The following is a 2079-nucleotide window of genomic DNA, read 5'->3' on the forward strand; positions in this document are numbered from 1 at the left end:
TGCCCTGTGAACATTCAGTTAGTGACACTAGAAAGATCTTTTCATTATGTTACAGCCAGAATTTAAATTAAAATGCAAAAAGTACCACAACGGAGATCACACCCACAAGCAGGACTTGGGGCTCAATCCAACTCTTGTATTGGTTTGCAAATCGTTTGTGTTTAAGTCTTTTGAGCCTCTCTCTTCACAACTTCTGTGTAAAACTGCCAGGACGGGCTCCTACTGCCTCCAAGATACTCACTGCCTTTCCTTGCAGGGACCAACTACACAGACTTAGTGGTGGGTGTGGTGCTGGTGTGCAGGGAGAGGGGACTGTCTTCTTGTTGGAGAAATCCTTTGTGGGGTGCAAGACAGGAATGTTCCTCTACAGCTGAGCAAAATCACCTTGGGAATCAAACATCTGAGAGAGCCTTTTGTCCCTTTGGACTCATCCCACAAATGTGTCTGCTCCATGTATTGCAGAGATGCTCTGATGCTTCCAGCAGATCCTTCCATGTCTGCCCACAAAAACAGCAGAGGAAAACACAAAATATGTCCCATGTGTTAAGCTCAGACAAGATCCAACACTCTGTGTGTGGTTCCCTAAACAAAAAAATTCGCAGCTGTATGTTACCAGGACAGATTTTTAAGGAAATACACCTGGCTGATAGTATCAGGGACCAAAGCATCAAGCACTCCAGAGCACAACACTGAAACAACAAGGCTTTGTGTGAGCTGAAAATCTCCAGAATCTGAAGCTTTCCATTTGTCCGAGAAGCAGCTTCTGGCTTTGGGACAAAAGGGCCTGCCATGTGATTTAAAAGCCAGAATCCTCTATAAATAACTGATCTCAGAAACAATGAAACACCAAGTATTTGCAAGCACTGTCAAAAGCTTGTCCTTCCTGCAGTGTGCAAACTGCTGCACTCAGGCCAGGTAGAGGGGAAAGGCATCAACTGCAGAAGATGGGCAAAGTGAGCACATCGAGGGCTGGGCTGTTTGGAGGGCTCCTGGTACTGCCTCCAGCTGACTGCTCACCACCCTGAGCCAACTCCCTCTATCCCAAGAGTGAAGGGAACATGCTCATCCATCCACTCCCCCACGAATTTGGGATGCTTGAGCCTGCAACAGCCAAAAAGCTCAACTTCAAGTCACATCTGCTGTTCAAAAGGAGAGAGAAGGCCAGATTTCATCTTACAGTTGACTCCTTAGGAGATTTGATGCAAATCAGCTGCCTACATTTTCTTTTTGTCCATAACATTCCAGCATGAGAAAACCACAATGCCAGAGAAATATCTCAAACATTTCAAAGAGAACAAAAATCATAACATAAGCACCACAAAGGAGAACAGAAAACCACTCAGAGGACCAGTTAAAAACAGCTGAGCAAACTTTTTAAACAGAAGCTCAATAACGTAAACAGACAAGGAACAAAACAAAGGACACATGATGCCAAGACTATCACCCCAATGAGCTGCCTTCAAACAACAGGCTCTGCTTTATTCAGTTTAGCTCAGCACTTTCCAACGTATTCCAAGTATATCCGAGTGTCCCAGACACATAGAGTTCAGACAGTAACTCTGTGACGTACCAAAGGAAAGGTGAGCACAAAACTGAAACTGCATTTCACAGGAGCTCTAGATGTAGATCTGGGGATGTGAAACAAGCATCAGATGGTTCAGAGTCCCAAGTTCTCTTTGGGGCAGAGTCACTAAGGATCAGCTGACATCAGCCAAAGCAAGATCTTCAGCAGTTTATACTCACAGCAACAACTGGTTGTTTCCTTATCAAGACACAGTTCCCACATCTGTAACTTAAGGGTCTAGACAGAAGCAGTGGATAAAAGACGCAGCAACAAAAATGCAAGGTGGTTTCACAGCTGCTTCTGAAGTGTGATGCACTTCAAAGTTTTCTTATTTACAACCTTCATCCATTCTATTTATGCAAAACCTGACATGGCCACTTCACTGTCACAGTCACTTCACAGTCCAGGACAGAACTTTGGAGGGGTGTTTTATCCAGTTAACAGACAAGAAATTCCTTAGCCTGCTGGTTCTTCATCCAGGCTATTTGCAAAGAGACCTGCTCCTTCATTTCCTG

The 2079-nt window shown here is 44.5% G+C and overlaps 1 protein-coding gene across 1 annotated transcript in view; it reads right to left on the bottom strand.

Moving 5' to 3' along the window:
* Positions 1 to 1944: 1944 nt before the first annotated feature.
* PDDC1 (Parkinson disease 7 domain containing 1) overlaps positions 1945 to 2079 on the bottom strand; it is a 15125-nt gene continuing 14990 nt past the window's right edge. The window contains exon 8 of the mRNA XM_009993557.1: positions 1945 to 2076. Within this exon, the coding sequence (XP_009991859.1) occupies positions 2070 to 2076 (7 nt within the window). The 3' untranslated portion in view covers positions 1945 to 2069. The remainder of the gene's footprint in view (positions 2077 to 2079) is intronic.

The sequence above is a fragment of the Chaetura pelagica genome, unplaced genomic scaffold (genome assembly GCF_000747805.2).
Source record: "Chaetura pelagica isolate M959 unplaced genomic scaffold, ChaPel_1.0 scaffold613, whole genome shotgun sequence".
NCBI lineage: Eukaryota > Metazoa > Chordata > Aves > Apodiformes > Apodidae > Chaetura > Chaetura pelagica.